Genomic DNA, 17,960 nt, shown 5'->3' on the forward strand with positions numbered 1-17,960 from the left:
AAGTTGTTTGCATTTTCAGTGTTGCATAGTGTTATTGTATCATCTCAGGTACAATTTTAGTCTGATATAGCGTTCCATAAAATTTCTTTCGCATTTTTGTATAAACAGAAATACGTAAGCAAACATTTCGTCTGCTACGCACAAAAAGGTTGTAAGTCCATTTTTAGACAATTTTCAGGAGGAAGAAAATACATTATACCGCTTTCTGTATTAAAGGTTTTACTATGGTGGTAACAACAGTATTCCTCGTTTATTTTTCTGCTTCAATACCTGTGTTTTGTTTGATCAAATTCCATCGCGTTTGGGAGATAATTGGTTATCTTTGGACTTACGACCTTTTCCTCGTATAGTTTTCAATTTTTGTTTGGACTTATGACCTTTTCCTTCAATTTACGGATTCTTTTTAAATAAAATATACTTTACTCAACAATGTGGAATGGAAATTTATTATAAGTTTCTTTTACCAAATATTTTACCAATACGCAAACCCCCCTTGCCATTTTTTTCATATTTCGACGTGATAAAGCGAACAAAATATGCATGTCCGCTCGTCCATGAAAAATTTTAATAAAAACTTCAGGCTTCAATTATGGACCGAACGTAACAAAATTTTTTGGGGAGGTCAAGATCCGACCAGAAGAGGCCCCATTATTTGTTGTTGATGACCGTAAAATGTAAAATGGACCAAAAAAACATTTTTATCTTATTTTGCAGCGCTCTGTAAGACACAAGGATGGTTTGATCGGCGCGAAATTTTAAGTATTTTTTTGGTTTACGACAAAGACGAATCTTGTAATTTAATGGACCTAAACTTTTGTGTGAAATTGGTAAAATTTGTAATAATTGTATACCTGAAAGATATGTACCATTCCCATAAGGTATGTATATTTAGAATTACTTAAAAAATATATGGAAAAGAACCTTTGACCTTTCCATTAATGCAAATTAAAGTAGCGGTTAAAAAACGGAATTGCCAAATATATATGTGGGTTAGAACTGCAATGCATTATTCCATTATTAATATTTTGAGGGAAACTCTTGCACTGATCCGAAAAGTTCAGTTCAAACCATTGGCATGTATTTGAAACTCCCACAGATCCGTCACTTTTGCATCATCGACCAGATCGAATATTTATAAAGAATGGAACGTTTTTAAAACTTTGAAAAAAATACATAACAAGTAAACAAGCGTTAAGTTCGGCCGGGCAGAACTTTTTATACTTATGTTGTTAGTTTAGCTATTTGACCTTTGGTAATTAAGCAAATAAAACAAAAGATTTATTGCTGTTTCAAGAACTTTTTATACCCTCCATCATAAAATATTCTGGACTAAAACGGAATAATTATTTTCTTTCTTGTTCACAATTTTAGGCAGAGATATTTTGTGAACACTGATACCTAAATAATAATTGTTCCACAAACATCCCAGGCGGGACTGGGGAGACTTCTCTCATATCAATGAGTGCACCCCGATTCATATTAGCTCAATGATATGGGACTTACTGTTTATCGCCGAGTCCGAACGGCGTGTGTAAGACACCACTTGTAGAGAAGTTGTACAAGGCTGAAATACTCAGAAAATGTCGCCAACATTACTGAGGGGTATTTTGCCACCGTTGAAAAGTGTTTGATGATTGATGTTTGATGATGATTTGACTGGCCGGGGAATCGAACCCACGACCTTTAGCGTGCAAGGCCGGTGTGCATACCATTGCACCACGGTGGCACCCAGTAAAGTGGTAAATAAGGTAAAAAAGCAAAAAAATGTATTCAATCGGTCGGGAACCTTATATGGGGCTATATCAAAGTATGGACCTATGTTTTTGGTGGAGAAGTTTTGTGACCACTGTGAACCTCGAATTGCAGATATTTGGGTCAAAAATTGTAGATACTATCCAAAAAAAAAAAAAAGAAAAACAAGAAATCGGAAGGCACCGTTATATGGGGGCTATACCAAAACATAGACCTACGTTGACAATTTATACAGGGGGGGTCGTTCTATACAAAAACATGGACCTATGTCGACAGTTTTTGGTGGAGATGTTGTGTGACCACTTTGAACCTTAAATATCGACTTACAAATAGTTCGGTCGGAAATTGTAGATAAAATTTTCAAAATACAGAAAACGGGAGGTACCGTTATATAGGGGGCTATACCAAAACATGGACCTATGTTTACAGTTTTTGGTGGAGATATTTTGTGACTACTGGGAACCTCAACTGTCAAATTACGGGTAGTTCGGTCAAAAATTGTACCTAAAATCCTCAAAATACCGAAAATCGAGAGGTGCCGTTACTTTACCAAAACATGGACCAATGTTGACGGTTTTTGGGTGGAGAGGTTTTGTGACCACTAGGAACCTCAAATGTTTAATTTCAAGTAGTCAATGTAGTTAAAATCCACAAAATACCGAAAATTGGAAAGTATCGTTATAAGGACAGTTTTCGGTGGAGATCTTTTGTGATTACTAGGAACCTCAACTGTCAAATTACTAGGGTACGTAGTACCTAGAAGGGTACGTAAAGTACTAAAATGTACTAAAAATGATACCATTTGTGTGGGGGGCCGACTAAGAATCAACGCCCAGACGAAACGGCTGAAGCTAGAATTCCCAAATTTTGGGTGAGGATTAGTCTTGGGGCGAAGGTGCTCGATAAGGCTGGGTTTTTGGAAAATCGTTCTGTTCGCAATTATTGAAATTTATACTAATATTGCAGAAAAAGTTCGATATTGACTGGTTTTTTGCCAAAATATTTAACAAAATTTACAAAAACCGAATATTTATGACGCATAGAAAACAGGGTTAACAACGTGTTCTTTGTTATTCTCGCTTATAGGGTTGCCATGGATCCATGCTACATACATTTTTTAATAGACACAGGACCAACATTTTTTAAGTATTTGGTTTTTTGAATATTGGTTATGGGGTTCTAAAATACTGAGGTGTTATTATTGGTGAAATTGAAAACCGAATATTTTTGACACTCACTGTATATAATAGAGTAAAGTGATGACTGAGAGATCTACAACGCCCAGACGAAACGGCTGAAGCTAGAAACCTGAAATTTTGTGTGAGGGTTAGTCTTGGGGCGAAGGTGCTCGATAAGGCTGGGTTTTTGGAAATTCGTCCTGCAAGGGTGCGAAAAGCACTAAAATGTACTAAAATGGTATCATTTGTGTGGGTGATCACCTAATAAACAATGCCCAGACGAAACGGCTGACTGGAATTTCAAATGTTGAAGTGTAGAGGTGCGATAAGGTCTGTTTTGGAAATTCGAACAAAAGGTGTACGAACAGTACTTAAATAAAATTAAATATCAATTCAAAAATGTATTAGTGCATCAATCTTTTCAGTGTTCGCCATATTAAATACTGTTTATTTGTATATTATTCCTTTTCCGCATACGAAGTAGCGGGCACTTTGCTAGTCCTTCATAAAACAGAACTAAACAAAGAAAGAAATTTCAGGAAGTTTTTTTTTAAGATTTTTATTAAAAAAGATTTCTTGTACTCCTTAGGCAAGTTTGATCAGAATCATTTTTGCTTCAACTTGCAAAGAAAGAGTTTCGTGGGAACATTGTCGAAATTTACAGTTCTACTTACGATGATGATGTAAATCAAACAATACCACTTATTTGGAGAAAGTGTTTATGTGTTTTTAAACGTGTATGATATTTAACAGATTTACTGAAATTATTATTTATATTTGTATTCTTTTTGGTATTGTTGTATTGATTACAACAACAACTTCGGAGTCGAGCCATTTTTGGTCAGACTCCGACTCCGATTCCAGTCCATTTTTTTTTCGTGGTTAAGGTTACTTGAAACCTTTATGTCAAAAGGGATAATTTTCTTCAAACCGTTAAGAATTTTGATTTACACTTGTAGGCCTTTGCCTACATAACTCTTCATCTTCAAGGATAATATCTCGGATTCTTGTCCGTCCATAGTTATTTTTTACGTATTGCGCCACGTAATGTGACAAAAGAAACCCTTTGAAATACATAAAATCGTGCCGTGCCGTTATTCTAAAGGCCTGGGAACATAAGCTGACATAAGCCTGGTTGCCTTGCTTTCCTGCTTCATTTTTGACATAATAAAAATAAAAGAATAAAGGAGGCCGAGCAAATTTCGAACTGGGTTGCCCTTTTTTTATTCTTTTATCAGAAGCAAGCAAGGCAACCAGGCGAGGAAGCGTATGTACGTAGGCCTTAAATCGTAATCCTATACCGGCAATTTTACATCTTTATACTTTATAAAGGAAACATAAAGTTCCCGACGAATATTTCGATGTGTTTCAAACGGAATGACAAGTTAGTATCTTATGGTAGAAAGTCTCTTTTGTCTACCACCTCAAAAATAATACAAGTAAAACCAACGTTTAGTACGGCTAAGCCGAACTGAAAATCTAAAATGATTAAATTGTTCTAGAAATTTATATATCCACCCTCCTATAAAGGCAATGCTCATAATTTAACGTCAATTTGTTAAATATTTTTCATTCTTCAGCATAAATATATTGAAAAATTTATTCCAGATGCATGACTTAATCGAAAAATCATTTGATCTCTTCTCATCGAAGAACAACAGGATAGCATAGGAATATCCCCTTAAATAGAAAGAGAAATGGTTAAGTAGGTTTACTTATAGATAAACACACACTATTCTATTATAAAAAAGCAGACTTCTTTATAAAAGACGCATGGTTCTTCAAAAGACCGATTATGTCGTTTAGAAAATAGCAGGAACATCGTCTTTAAGAAGATTCTAACTTTTCTCATACAAATTCAGCAAGAAGTCTAGTAGGTCTTTGGTATGATTTCCCTTAAAGTACTACAAGGTCTTTCATAGAAGTCCAACAGGCTCTTTCGCAGCAGACATAAATGACTTCTAATAAAAACAACAAGAGAAGACCAGTGAGTCTTCTATAAAATGGCCTGTAAATCTTCTAAAAGATCTTCCCTAAGTATATTTGGAACATGCAAACATTATTCCAATCAATTGACCCAAAAATGTTTCCGATATGCATTTTGTAGTCAAAATAGAGATTAAAAGTTTTTTAAATTATGATCATTTAAATAATTTAAATTGATTTGACAAATTTTGATAAATGTAGAACAGATTGTTGCCCGGAGTCGAGCTTTTTTTCACGACTCCGGCTCCGACTCCGACTCCAGCAAAATTTGCTAGACTCCGACTCCAGACTCCGACTCCAACTCCGACTCCGAAGCCCTGGTTGTAATGGTTGCAGTCAAGGACGCTGCTAAGAAAAACAAGGCCATTCATATGCGTAACATCATATTCTGATTCGTACTGTACTCCTTATCATTTTCGTTAAATTATAAACGTTACAGAAGACAGCATTTGACCATTGAAGAGACGGGGATTGTAATTATTAACGATTTTTTAATTAATTTTTTTAATAATTATTAAAGATTTATAAATGTCATGAAAAAAAATATCACATTTGTAATCTATGTAATTGCAATGAAATATGCTACAATTGTATGGTCGCTTATATTCGAATACCGAATTTGCAAATAAAGAAGAAGAAAGATTTTCTGGTGATTTAGAAAATTAAGAAAATAACGAAAAATGCTTTATTTTTAAATATTTTCATTATATTTTTTATATATTATATTTTATATTTTGTTTTTTAAATTTTATATTTTTATATTTTTTATTTTGAATTTAATACTTCATATTTTATATTTAATATTTAATATTTTAAATTTTATTTTATATAATATATATTTTACATAATATATTTTATATTTATTATTTTGTATTTCCTATTTTAAAATTTATATTTTATAATATACTAGCAAAATGCCCGCTACTTCGTATGCGGAAAAAAATAATATTCAAATAAACAATATTTAATATGGTGAACACTGAAAATTTTTATGTACTAATACCTATTTGAATAGATATATAATTTCTTTCAAGTACTGTTCGTACACGTTTTGTTCGTATTGCAATTTTGTACTTTTCACACACTAATTGTATAATCCCAGCTTCATTGCTACACTAATGTCAATTTTAATACCATTTAGTAAATTTTGTATTTCTCAATAAGTCAGCCCTCAGCCTAATTTCAGAAGTTCTATGCATTTCAAAAAATCCTTATCTAAAGACCAACACCATCCCTCATACAATAATTCGAAATTTCACCTTTATTCCTTTAAGCAACGCCAAACTGGTACCAAATTCAGTACTTATAATATGTATAAGTTAAAAAACTACTGCCTTTTATCCAAAAATAAATTCCAACCGCAATTTAGTATTTTTCGTGTACATACGTATACATAATACCGAATTTCCATTTTCAGCTCTACTAATTTACACAATAACAACTTGCAAATTCTGTGCCATTTTGTAATTTTCGTACACTTATTGTACGTACACAACAACATCCATATCTCAACCCTCCACATCAAGAGGGTCTATAATACCAAATATCCGAATTCCATCTCTATTCATAATACTTTTCGTACGAAAGTACGAATTTCAATAACTATCTCGAACAGTAATTCCAAATTTCAGGATTATACCCTATCCGTCCATCCAAAACCAAATTTAGTACCATTTAGTACTTTTCATAACCATAAGTACGAACTTCCAAAACTATCTCAGTCCTGCACTCCAACAGTAATCTAAATTTCAGGATTCCAGCTCTCTCCGTTCACCCAAATCCAAATTGAACCAAGTTTAGTACCATTTAGTACTTTTCGTACCCATAAGTACGAATTTCCAAAACTTCCTTAACTCTAAACTCCAACAGTAATCTTAATTCCAAATTTCAGGATTTCTGCTCTATTCGTTCACCCCAATCTAAATTATACCAAAGTTAGTACCATTTAATACTTTCCGTACCCATATGTACGAATTTATAAAAATTACCTCAATCTTGCACCCCATAAGTAACCTTAATCATAAATTTCAGCATTCCAGCTCTATCTGTTCATCCAAATCCAAATTGTAAAAAATTTAGTACATTTAGTACTCTCCGTACCCATAAGTATGATTTTCCAAAACTACCTCAATCCTTCACTCCATCAGTAACCTTAATTCCAGATTTCAGGATTCCATTCCATTTAGTACTTTTCGTACCCCCCTAAGTATGAATTTCCAAAACTTGCTCAATCCTACACCCCAATAGAAAACTTAATTCAAAATTTCCAGCTCTGTCCGTTCACCTAAATTTAAATAAAATTTAGTACCATTGTACCAAATTTAGTACCAGTGTACCAAATTTAGTACTTCCCGTACCCATAGGTACGAATTTCCAAGACTAACTTAATCCCACAGTCCAACAGTAATCTTAATTCCAAATTTCAGGATTCCGGATAGTTCACCCAAATCTAAATTGTACCAAATTTAGTACCATGTAGTACTTTCCATACCCATAAGTATGAATTTCCAAAACTACCTCAGTCCTTCACTCCATCAGTAATCTTAATTCCAAATTTCAGGTTTCCAGGTCTATCCAAATCCAAATTTTACCAAATTTAGTACCATTTACTACTTTCCGTACCCATAAGTACGAATTTCCAAAACTACACTCCAAAAGTAATCTTAATTCCAGCATTCCAGCTCTATCCGTTCATACAAATCCAAATTGTACCAAATTTAGCACCGCTTACAACTTTTCGTACACATAAGTACGAATTTCCAAAACTACCTCAATCCTACACTCCAAAAGTAAATAAATTCAAAATTTCAAGATTCCAGCTCTTCCGTTCACCCAAATCAAATTTGTACCAAATTTAGTACCGTTTAGTACTTTTCGTACCCATAAGTACGAATTTCCAAAACTACCTCAGTCCTTCAGTCCTTCACTCCATCAGTAATCTTAATTCCAAACTTAAGTTTTCCAGGTCTATGCAAATCCAAATTTTACCAAATTTAGTAGTTTTCGTACACAAAAGTATGAATTTCCAAAACTACCCCCATATTTTACTTCGACTGTAATCTAAATTTCAAATTTCAGGTTTTCAGCTTCAATCGTATACTCCGTCAGTAATCTTAATTCCAAATTTCAGGTTTCTAGCTCTATCCGTTTATCCAAATCCAAGTTGTACTAAATTTAGTACTTTTCGTACACATAAGTACGAATTTCCAAAACTAACCCTATATCTCAATTCTATACTCCGTCAGTAATCCTAATTACAAATTTCAGATTTCCAGCTCTATCCTTTCACCCAAATCCAAATTGTACTAAATTTAGTACCATTTAGTACTTTTCGTACACATGAGTACGAATTCCACAAACCATTTCCTTTTATAAACACCACTTCCCAACCTTCATTTCCATACAAAATTCCTAATTTCTCGCTGAATCCGTTCAAAATATACAATTGGTACTAAATTTAGTACTTTTCGTACTCTTAGAGGTCGAATTTCCCAAAACCCTTTGGTACATCTTTCTAACTCTCCATCAGTTACCCTCATTCCAAATTTCAGAATTCTAGCTCCTCTCGTTTGCCTAATACAAAGAGTACCATATTTAGTACTTTTCGTACCCTTCTAGGTCGAATTTCCAAAAACCCAGCCTTATCTCACCCCTTCACACCGACAGCTACCCACAGTCAAAATTTCAGCTTTCTAGCTTCAGCGGTTTAGTCTGGGCGATGATATACATGTCACTCACTCACTCACTCACTCACTTATCACTAAGCTCTTTTATATATATAGATATTTTTATTTTGTATTTTATGTTTTCTACTTTGTATTTTATAATTTAAATTTTATATGTAATATTTTATATATAATATTATATATTTTATATTTAATATTTTGTATTTTATATTATATAATTTATATTTTATATTTTTATTGTATATTTTATAATTTATTCTATATATTTTATATTATACAATTTATATTTATTATTTTGTATTTTATATTTTAAAATTTATACTTTATATTATATATTATATAATTTATATTTTGTATTTTATTTTTAAAATTTTATATTTTATGTTTTTTATTTTTATTTTATGTTTCATATTTTAAATTTTATATATTATATTTAATATTTTATGTTTTATATTTGATATTTTATATTTATTTTATGTTTTATATTTTATATTCTACATTTTATATAGTTTATTTCAATTCATTTTCCACACCTAGTAAAGTTTTTGTTGGTTAAATTTAAAAAATGCCATATATTCATAACCTCCTGCCTGGCCACCCGCTTGATTGTGTCATCTGAGTGACATGTAATTACACTTGACTGCAACATAAAGCAAAGTAATGCAGCATTTTGCTTTTATGTCGGCCAAGTGTGAATGGGGTGACATATTTAACTCTTCAACCTCAGCACACAGATCGTTTATGAGTTTTTTTTATTTTTCTTTGCATTTTCTTTAATTTGCTGTTTTTTGACGAGCAAAAAATGTGTATTAAAATAAGGAAATCACAAAAAGAGAAAATTACAAAAAATGTTACAGAGGTTTTTTCTTATTTTTTTTTTTTATAAAGGCACAATTTATTTTCACATTTTATTTTATTAAATTACTTTACATTTTGTCTTTAGTTTAAATTTCAACGTTTTAATTTTAGCTTAAAATACTCGAAATGAAAAATACACATCATATCACAAGAATACAGGAGTTTTAAAAGGGGGGGTGAGGGGAGAATGTGATTGGGTTGGGGTGAGTATTTTATTTATTTACAAAGAAAAAAACACAAAAACAAAATCTTAGTTGTTTAATTAGTTGTTTGCTAATGCTAGTATGACGACCATTGTTGTTTCCGCTTCCGTTTTCGATGTTGCCATTATTGGGCTAGTAGTAGTTGTTGTTCTGGTTGTTGCTTTTGTTTTTCTTCATTCAAGTGGATTTGTCCGTTGAGCACTTGAAAAGTTTCTTAATTAAAAAAAATGTTGAGGAATTTTGTTGCCATGCTGTATGGTTTTAATTGTTTTAAATTAAAGCTGCTAATATTGCTTTGAGGAAGGTCAGCATGTACACGAGAGGCAGAGAGAGAGAAGATGAAAGGGAATTCGTTGCTCCACTTCAATTATTGCCGGCAATCAATTCGTTTTCACATGAGCACCAGTCGCATTATAGTAACCATTCGGTTTTGAGATTTTCTTTACTTTAACCGTTCCAGCATCGGCCTCCGCCACCGTTGGAGGTCCCCAGGACACTTGTCGTTTAACGGATGCTTTACGATTCACTCTATCAGTATTGGGTGGAGTTTTATTCTACAAATGTTGTTCATTTTCCATTTTGTCATTCATTGTTGCCATGGCGCAGGGGATCCCGTTGCATTGGTGTGTGTATGTATGTTCGGATGCATATGGGTGTGTGGGTGTTGGCATGTTGTCAAAGAGAACTCTGATGATTTAATTAATTTGAATTTGTAAAATTGTTTCTTTGTTTATTTTTTTTTATTTTAGTATTTCGTTTTTAATTTAATCACTTGCAGTGGCTGTTTGTTCTCTGCAGGAATGCTCATATATACATACATACATATATGTTGCTATGTAAATGGATGCGGCATGCTTTTATTTATTATTGGTTACAATATCATGCAGTTTTATGTATAAATATATTTAAAACAAGTTAAAATGTATCGGAGTTAAAAAAAAACACAATAACTTGTGGCACTTGTGGACATAAATGTCCTTTGAACAGATACCAAAGAGGTTTTGGAAGTTTCCAGCGAATATTTAAATTCGTTTGTGGTTAGGTATCTAATAATTCCACTGTCTACATTTATGAAAACCATAATACTCAATATATTTTACCAGAATGTGCGTGAGGCAGGGACGTAGCCAGGATTTCATTTCGGGGGGGGCCCACCTGACCAAAATTTTGAAAGTTCATGTTAGCGAAAATTTCTTATTTAGCAAAGATGTAAACCTTATTTTAGACTTATATTACTGATGGAATAATGTTCATTACTATATTTTAATTAAAATGTCGTAAGACCTCTAGGCCAATGTCCCTTGTTTTTTTTTTTTTTTGACAATATATCAGAGTTAATATATGTTCATTCAAAACAATGGATATATTAATAATCACATATATTTTAGGGTGTATTATTTATCAAATAACTCACAACTACAGTGAATGTTATGTAATTCAGTGATATCACTTCGGTAAGACCAAAAGAAAGAGTATACAATCGGAAAACCTTAGGAATATCTTAACATTTCAAAATCACGGCTTCAATTTATGGAAGGAAAATGGGATTAGTAGAGAATTGATTTATGCAGAGGGAACGTTCGGATATCATGGCGTTATCCAGTAGTATTTTTTATATTTACAGGTATATTTAGGAGTTATATAAATAAAGGAAAAACGCCGAGATACATGTCTTCTTTTTTGTCTTTTATCACGCTGCCGTGTCAGAATGTGGTCACTTTCGGAAATCCAATCGTTGTTATTGTCATAAAGAAACCAATTGTAGTTATTTCCCTAAGTATATTTTGGTGTTCAATCGTAGATCTTATCGCAAAGAATTTCTGAAGGCTGATAGTGGTTTTCTTGATTGATAGGGGTTTTCTTGATTGCTAATGCTGAGCAATAGTGAGTCTATCCATGATGAAATTCTAGCACCCAATCGCGGAACAATGGTCGGACTTCTCTTATAGAAATTCTGGTTTCCTATCGTGGATCTTCTCATAAGTTGATTAGGAACTAGGAAAACTCTGGCAATCAGTCCTTTATTCTTTTAAAATGAAATTCTAGCACCAATTCAAGTTCTATACATGTATACATTCTTTTAGCAAAAATCCATAAAAATATGTAATTAATAAACAAAAAGACCTCTCGGGAAACGCTTTGCGTTTTGGCAACAAGCATTCTCGGGTCCCCTATTACTACAGTACTAGTTTTTTCAGGTGCAAGTACATACTTCCAGAGAAAATGGCCCGAAAGCTGTAAAAAACACCTACGGCAATCATGTGTAGTGGTTGGTGCGCACGACAACTTTCTAACCGGATACTGCGTTGGTCCAAACTTTGTTTATCGCGATATTTCTGCGAGCCTTATATAATGTTCGAAGATGGTGATTTTCGGTCTGGTATTTTCCCTCAAATTTCAAGAATTTTAGCTAAAGCGATATGTGCGATTTTTCTTGAATGGACCAAACTTTGGATTTAGTGATATTTGGTCCAAACTTAGTTTAAGCTCGAAAATGAACCACATTGGTGAAGAACTGAAATGACTGGTGGGCGTAATAACTTTTAAAAGGAATGACCCCCAAAATAATATCTACTTCCAAAATAAACTATGTTGGTCCGGCCCATTTCTTCAGGTACCTTCTCCGCAACACTTGTGATCAATGATAAAATCCATATTTTGTTGGCAAGTTCATCACAGTGCTCTTGAATCAAATTTAAATGGAAGGTGCTTACACCTGGGAAGTTTTTGCGGATTCTGAAACTACAATGTTCATAGATGAGAAAAATCACAAAAAAATCGCCCGAGCGCTTTTTAAATAAATCGCGATTCAAGTTGGCACATTTAGGGATTGTTTAGGTTTTTGCGATTTTGCTTGGAAAGCGCAAGTCCAATCAAAATGGGAATAAAAAAATGTTGTAGCTATCAAAATTCTCTACAAGATTGACCTTAATGATATTTTCGTATAGTTTACAAATTTTTAGATATAGGAGTTGAAATTGGGACAATTCAAATTCAATTCAATTCTGTATCGTCTCCTTATAAAACAATGTCATGACTGCAATTTCCCAACATAAACTTGTATATCTAAAAAATGGTACAAACTAGGAAAAATTACATAAGCCAGTCTTGTAGAGATTTTTCACAGCTATAAGATTTTCTCAGGTCCCATGCCGATAAGACTTGCCGTATTCAAGCAAAATCGCGAAACCCTAACAAAAAAACCTACAAATGTAAACTGAGCTTTTTTATCTCAAAAATGGTACAGCCTGAGAACAAATCATAAACGTCAATCCTGTAGAGAATTTTCACAGCTACAACATTTTCTTTAGCTCCATTTCCATTGGACTTGCGGTTTCCAAGCAAAATCGTGAAACCCTAAAAACAACTAAAAATGTGAATTTTGACCGCGATTTGTTTAAAAATCCCAACAGCGATTTTTTCTTGTTTTTGGATTTTTCTCATCTATGAACATTGTTGTTTCAGAATTCACAAGAACTTCCTCTGTGCAAGCTGTTTTTATTAAAAGATAGTTAAGGCGCACCCTTCATGACATTGTTATATAAGGGGGCGATACAGTCAGTGCATTGTCCCAATTTGAACTTCAATATCTCAAAAATGGTAAAAAATACGAAAATACCGTAAAGGTCAATCTTGTAGAGAATTTTCATAGCTTCAACATTTTCTTCAGTCTCCTGTTGTTCGATCTGTCCATAGATAAACTTTTCAGTTCACACAGGCTCAGGTTATATTCCTGTCCGCAAAGCCGGCTAATACTTGTTGAGACTTTGACGAAGGCCAGTTTTATACCCTACACCACTATGTGGGGAGGGTATTATAAGTTGGTTTTGGCCAAAAAGTTTGTAACGCATCGAAATAATGGTCGTAGACCCATACTTATATATACCAAAATGAATGTCTCGACGAGATGAGTCGATCTGGCTATGTGTGTCCGTCCGTCAGTCCGTCCGTCCGTCCGTCTGTCCATCTAAACCTTGTAATCACGCTACAGGTCGCAATTTTGATCGGATCGTCACTAAATTTTGGATGTTGATGGGGGTCTCGGAGGGGAAGAAGCCTATTGACTTTGGTGATGGTCGGATAATATTTAGGGGTCGGAATGGGCAAAAAACGTATGTGGATAAAAAGACAACGTTTTTTTCCAAAGCGAATATCTCAGCTTCTATACGGGGTATACCAAAAGCAAAACCTGACAATAAAAGTAGAAAATATCACCTTTCTAATGATGTAAAGAAGGTTCTCGTAGGTGATCAAACAACGAAGATATCACAATAGTCGCAAATAAAACCCAAATGTTCATTTTTGCGATTTTAATTATAATGACGAATATCACAGCTTTGGTTGGGGACTTTCCAAAAGCAAAGCCTGGCTATGAAAGTAGAAGATCCCATATTTACAATGATGCAAAGTAGGTCGGCGTAGGTGACCAAATAACGGAGATATCGCAATAGTCGGTAATACATCCCATTTTTCCACTTTTCTGGAAATCACGCTACAGGTCGCAATTTTGAGCGGATCGTCACGAAATTTTGAGGGTTAATGGGGGTCACACAGATGAAGAAGCCTATTGATTTTGGTGATGGTCGGATAATATTTAGGTGTCGTAATGGGCAAAAAACTTATTTGGAGAAAAAGACAACGTTTTTTTTCCTAAGGGAATATCTCAGCTTCAATATGATGTATACCAAAAACAGAACCTGGCCATGATGTAAAGTAGGTTCTCGTAGGTGATCAAACAACGAATATATCGCGATAGCCGCTAATAGAACCCAACTTTTTATTTTTGCGATTTTAATAATAATGACGAATATCACAGCTTCGGTTGGGGATCTTCCAAAAACAAAGTCTGACTATGAAAGTAGAAAATCCCATCTTTACAGTGATGCAAAGTAGGTTGGCGTAGGTGGCCACATAACGGAGATATCACAATAGTCGGCAATACATCCCATTTTTTCATTTTTTTGTAATCACGCTATTTTGTCGCAATTTTGATCGGATCGTCACGAAATTTTGGGCTAATGGGGACCCTACAGAGAAAGAAGCCTATTGATTTTGGTGATGGTCGGATAATATTCAGGGGTCGGAATGGTCAAAAAAGTCAACGTTTTATTTCAAAGCGAATATCTCCGCTTCTAAAAGGGGTATATCAAAAGCAAAACCTGCTAATGAAAGTAGAAAATATCACCTTTGTTACGTAGGTTGTCGTAGATGGTCAAACAACGAAGTTATCGCAATAGCCGCTAATAGAACACAACTTTTCATTTTTGCGATTTTAATAATAATGACGAATATCACAGATTTGGTTCCGGACCTTCCAAAAGCAAAGTCTGACAATGAAAGTAAAAAATCCCATCATTACAATGATGTAAAGCAGATTGGCGTAGGTATCCAAATAACGGAGATATCGCAATAGTCGGTAATACATCCCATTTTTCCACTTTTTTGGAAATCACGCTACAGGTCGCAATTTTTATTGGATCGTCACGAAATTTTGGGTGTTATTGGGGGTCCCAGAGAGGAAAAAACCTTTTGATTTTTGATAATGGTCGGATATTATTCAGGGGTCGGAATGTGAAAAAAATATTTGGAAAAAAGACCAACGTTTTATTTCAAAGTTAATATCTCTCTTCTGTATATGGTATATCGAAAGCAAAACCTTGCAAGGAAAGTAGAAAATATCACCTTTACAACGATGTGAAGTAGGTTGTCATAGGTGGTCAAACAACAGAGATATCGCAATAGTCGGTAATGCATCCCTTTTTCCATTTTTGTGCAATCACACTACGAAATTTTGATCGGATCCTCACGAAATTTTGGGGTTTGATGGGGGTCTAACAGAGAAAGAAGCCTATTGATGGTTGGCATACATCCCACTTTTCCATTTTTTTATTTGGGTTGTACTGTCTATGCACTTAAATGCGTTTCAACAAAATTTACCTGTGTTAATGAAGACATTCAGAGCAAAGAACTTCCCAAAATACAATTCAATGAGTAATCGAAAGAAAAATCCCTGAAGATGAAATTCAATGTAAATAAAATAAATAAAATATAAACTTTAACCTCAATAATCTTTATTTTACTATCATTCGAAAGGTCGAACAAAACATAAAAATACGACAGAAAAATCCTTTTTTTTTGTACAATAGACATTTACTAATTTGTAGCAAGAGGCCAGTTTCAAATAATCTCAATGGGCGACACTGCGGTGGAACAGAATTATATCATAATAAATGGTTGATATAGTTTTTTTTTTTGCAAATTTCGAACATAATAAAGAATTTGTAATTGTTATGATGTTCAAAATAGTTCATTACAAAAACGTGTTAGAAACTATATACACAAATTTAAAACCACAAACATTAAGCAACGATTTTATCTTTTATTGTTGAATTGCTTTTATCAAAAATTTCAAAAACAAAAAATCGCAAGAATGTTTTTTCTAGATGTTGTTTATAATCCAAAGTATTGTTCTGAACTAAGCAACACTTGCAGTCAGCCTAAAATTACGAATAAACGCTTAAACAACATCTTAAATTTTAAGGACAACTATGCGGAAAATTGCTCAAAAAGCCTAACGTGTTCATTAGTCTTTATACTTTCAAATATGTTGGACAATAAATATACCAATGTAGTTAAATAATACTTTACATGTTTCTTGAAAAATTTAAAACATTTTAAAATTTTATTTAAAAATTAAAAAAATGTGTAGCATAAGCTAATATCCTATGGGATCGAAAATCATTTCGGGGGGGGCCCGGGCCCCCCGGGCCCCCCCCCCCTGGCTACGTCGGTGGCGTGAGGTGTATGATGGAGTGGTGTTCTTCCACTCCATTTTCCGGTATTGTTTTTTTTTCCTACTTAAAATTCTGTATATTTATAAATATATCTCTTTTCTACTTCACACAATTTTCAATAAAACTAATATCTACTAACAGAATATATTATTAGTTATTTGAATTTTTGTGAGGGAGGTGTATGAAGGAGTGGTGTTCTTCCACTCCATATGCCGGTGTTGCTTTTATTACTATTTTAAATTCTGTATATTTACAAATATTTCTCTTTTCTACTTCACACAATTTTCAATAAAACTAATTTCTACTAACAGAATATATTATTAGTTATTGAGAATTTTTAAATATACAGTTAATCGTTTGCCATCCATTTAATTTTACTCAAAATAATAAATAAATGATTTTATTACAACAAGAAAACATTGCATATTAAATCAAAATAAATCCCGTATTATAAAATTTTCCATAATATTTTTGTTCATACGTAATTGTCCTGTGAAATTGTTGTCAATTTTATGTTTTGACTGACTAATGCCTGGATGTAATAATAATTATAATAAATGTCCAAAATTTGTTTTATGCAAATTAGTTGGAACAACAACAACAATAACATGTTGTCCAATGTAAAATATTAGACGATAAATATTTCATTTAGAATATTCAATCGACAAAAATCAATAATGAAATCAGATTTGATTCGATTTACATTCGGCACTGCCGTTGATTATTTATTTATTGTTTATGTGTGTGAGTAAAATAACACCTAAAATCAGTGTAAAACTTACACTATGCAACACTGAAATCCAGTTTGGATTTTATGGCCTCACCTAAACCAGGCTAAAACTACATGTTTTTATACCCTCAGCCTTTAGGTTAGAAAGGGTATATACACTAGGGTTATGACTTTTTGACATTTTTCCTCAAAAATGATTTCCTGTAGCAGAGATGAATGAACTTTTGCCTATTAATCACTATGCTATCGTTTATTCCCTTGAAATATAAAAAAAGTTCACGCACAAATCGATTTTAAAAAAATAATTTTTTGAAAAAATATATGAAACGAAAAAAAATTTTTTTTCAAAAATTTATTTTTTGTTGCTCGAATGAATAAATATAAGCCTACTAATAACTATAATAACGTTTATTTCATTCAAATATTAAAAAAGTCGCGAAAAAATTCACTTTGAAAAAATTTTAAATTTTTTGTTTTTTTTTTAAATTATATTTTTGAATAAAAGCGTTTACGACATTTTTACGATTCTCAGAACTGAAGAAAACTAGTGAGAAATAAATTTTATGTCATTTTAATTATCTCATGTGGCTCTAAAGTTTATTTTCAATTATATATCTGTTTTCAGTGACTTCAAAAAATTGTCCATAATTTTGATAAATTCAAATTTTAAAATCATTTTGTGCGTGAGGTTTTTTCACCGAATCACCTTATAATTAAGATTTTATGTAATCTTATGGCAAAACTCATCACGCTATGATACAGGGATATGAGGT

General features: G+C 32.9%; 1 protein-coding gene across 13 annotated transcripts in view; it reads right to left on the reverse strand.

The window, feature by feature from the left end:
* Positions 1 to 17,960, reverse strand: part of axo (axotactin) — a 508,380-nt gene that overhangs the window by 33,102 nt on the left and 457,318 nt on the right. For 2 of the 13 annotated variants that reach the window (XM_073983736.1, XM_073983735.1), the window contains one exon: positions 9,509 to 10,217. The exons of 10 other annotated variants lie outside the window; for them this stretch is intronic. In XM_073983736.1, coding sequence (XP_073839837.1) covers positions 10,044 to 10,217 — 174 coding nt within the window. In that variant the 3' untranslated portion in view covers positions 9,509 to 10,043. Of the gene's footprint in view, positions 1 to 9,508; positions 10,351 to 17,960 lie in introns of those variants that run through there. One more of the 13 variants, XM_073983740.1, reaches the window with a different exon arrangement.

The sequence above is a fragment of the Musca autumnalis genome, unplaced genomic scaffold (genome assembly GCF_047663935.1).
Source record: "Musca autumnalis isolate F117 unplaced genomic scaffold, ASM4766393v1 scaffold_4, whole genome shotgun sequence".
NCBI lineage: Eukaryota > Metazoa > Arthropoda > Insecta > Diptera > Muscidae > Musca > Musca autumnalis.